General features: G+C 43.6%; 1 protein-coding gene across 1 annotated transcript in view; it reads left to right on the top strand.

Moving 5' to 3' along the window:
* The first annotated feature begins 1,624 nt into the window (after positions 1-1,624).
* LOC143024139 (uncharacterized) overlaps positions 1,625-2,500 on the top strand; it is a 7,535-nt gene continuing 6,659 nt past the window's right edge. The window contains exons 1-2 of the mRNA XM_076182921.1: positions 1,625-1,709; positions 2,132-2,500. The exon at positions 2,132-2,500 is cut by the window's right edge and continues 728 nt beyond it. Coding sequence (XP_076039036.1) covers positions 1,625-1,709; positions 2,132-2,500 — 454 coding nt within the window. The remainder of the gene's footprint in view (positions 1,710-2,131) is intronic.

The following is a 2,500-nucleotide window of genomic DNA, read 5'->3' as shown; positions in this document are numbered from 1 at the left end:
GGAGGTAGCCAAAAAGGGAAAGGCATAAAAACACTCTCACCCATTTCATCCCTAAATACACTCCACACCCCTCCCACTTTATTAACATATAACTAATAATAAATGAAAACCAGACAGACAAATGATAACAAAACAAAAACAAATAATATAAAATAAATTATAATCATTTCATCATCTTGCTTAGGTGTTTATCTAAATGATTCTTAAAGCTTCGAACTGAACTACATTGCACTACATGTGCAGGAAGTTTATTCCATTCATTAACTACACGGTTGGCAAAGTCGTTTCTATCTACTTCCAAATTGAATCTATTTCCGGACAGTTTGAGACCATTGTTTCTTGTCTGATTCTCATTCAATGTGAAAATTTTGTCACTTTTGATGTTGTCAATTCCCTTTAGAATCTTAAAGACCTGTATCAAGTCACCTCTGAGTTTACGCTTTTTTAGGGAAAACAGATTCATATGTTTTAGTCGATTTTCGTATGATTTGTTTTTGATATTTGGAATCAGTTTTGTGGCTCGCCGTTGTACTTTTTCCAGTGTGTCAATGTCTTTAATGAGATTCGGTGACCATACGGAAACAGCATATTCCAAACGTGGACGAACTAACGATTTATGTAGCTTGTTAATGAGTGATGGACTTTTGAAATCAAAAGATCGCGCAATCAGTCCTAGAATCTTATTTGCTTTCTCAGAGGCTGAAATACACTGCTTGGATGATTGGTGATGACTTTGCTTACAGAAGAGATCTGAAAAAGATAGCTTCCCACACAGAGTGATAGATATCTGGAACAATCTGATTGAGGAAACAGTGAGTTCAAAAACTATACAAGAATACAAAAGCGGGACACTATGAGCATAGCTCTCTTCCCGTAAAATACAACAAGGTAAATGCACACAAAAGCACATATACACACAGACACACACACGCACACACACAGCTCGTGGCGCAGTGGTTCGAGTTTTCGGCTGCCACTGCGGCGGTCCGGCTTCGAATCCCTCCCAGGGCTGAAATAATTTCAGTATCGCTGCTTTGCGAGTTGTTACTTACTTAATATGCGTGTAAGGTCCCAGTATTACCCATGGATCAGTAATATATTAGCTCTGAGCTCTCTTTCGAGAAGGGATTAACTGTCGATCACGAGTCCAACACGTGATCCAAGATCATGGTGAATCACACACAAACATACACACATACACACACACACACACACACACACACACACACACACACACACACACACACACACACACACACACACACACACACACACACACACACACACACACACGCACACACACACACACAATGTGCGGACCAACTTTGCAAAATCTCTCACCCTCATATCGATACACACCTAGTCAAATGTATACGTGGAAACGAGGGTGCGGTTATCCACCAAGCTCAGTGATTCAAAGCCTAAAAAACATGAAACTTTTTCGCAATCGTGGCCGACGCAGTGGTTCAAAAATTACCCGAACAGTGCCTGTGATTACAAATATAGAAGTGCTACCAAAAAAGGAAAAGTTGAGCCAAGACAACGAAATTTCAATGAAGTTCCACGTGTTTGATACAGCCTACCCTCCATCATACTATCTAATGTCACCTCATTAGCCAACAAAATGGAAGAAGTGATTGAATTAGTGCGCTCCACAGGCTGTGACGTGATGGCAATTACAGAAGCGTGGCAGATAATTCCCGAAGTGTGTAATGTAGAAAATTTTGTACTTTTTCACAATCTCAGAGTAAACCGCAGAGGCGGTGGTGTGGCATTGTATTGTCGAGCTGACCTCAACCCCTTATACCTCAGGATTGACATACCAGAGGGAGTCGAGGCTTTGTGGGTCAAACTTACCCCCTACTTCCATCCCCGCCACACAGCCTCTATCATAATGTGCGTGATATACCACCCTCCTCGCGCCGACACTGCCCTCCTCCTCAACGATCACATCATTGAAACTGCTGACTCCCTCCGCTTAAGGTTTCCTGCTGCCAAATTAGTTGTGTGTGGGGACTTTAATCGCCTGGACACAAGTGACATTTTACACCATTTAAATCTCACGCAGGTAGTGACATTTCCCACCTACGACCAAACAACCTTTGGCCTAATTACGACTGACATGGCGCAGCTGTACTCTCCCCCGAGACCTCTCCCCCCCCCATCGGTAAGAGCACGCACCTCACCATCCAATGGTCCCCTGCCCCTAGTGCAGCCACACATAGGATTAAAGTCACCAGACAGCACTGCCCCATACCTGATTCCGCCATGAGGGAATTTGGCAGGTGGTTAGTGGAACACCCCTGGCTGGAGGTTCTGAACGTTGACGACGTGGAGACCAAGTGGAGAAATTACTCCACCACTACAATTGAGGCCTTTCACCACTTCTTCCCTGTAAAGGATTTCTCTGTCCATCACTCTGACGCCCCTTGGATGACACCACATATCAAACGTCTCATCAAACAACGCAACAAGGCATTTTACACCGACCGAGCCCAAT

This window comes from Oratosquilla oratoria, unplaced genomic scaffold (assembly GCF_046742065.1).
Source record: "Oratosquilla oratoria isolate Oo_2021 unplaced genomic scaffold, ASM4674206v1 SCAFFOLD96, whole genome shotgun sequence".
Taxonomy (NCBI): domain Eukaryota; kingdom Metazoa; phylum Arthropoda; class Malacostraca; order Stomatopoda; family Squillidae; genus Oratosquilla; species Oratosquilla oratoria.
The sequence above is the reverse complement of the archived record's forward strand: the minus strand, read 5'-3'. Positions and strand labels throughout refer to the sequence as shown.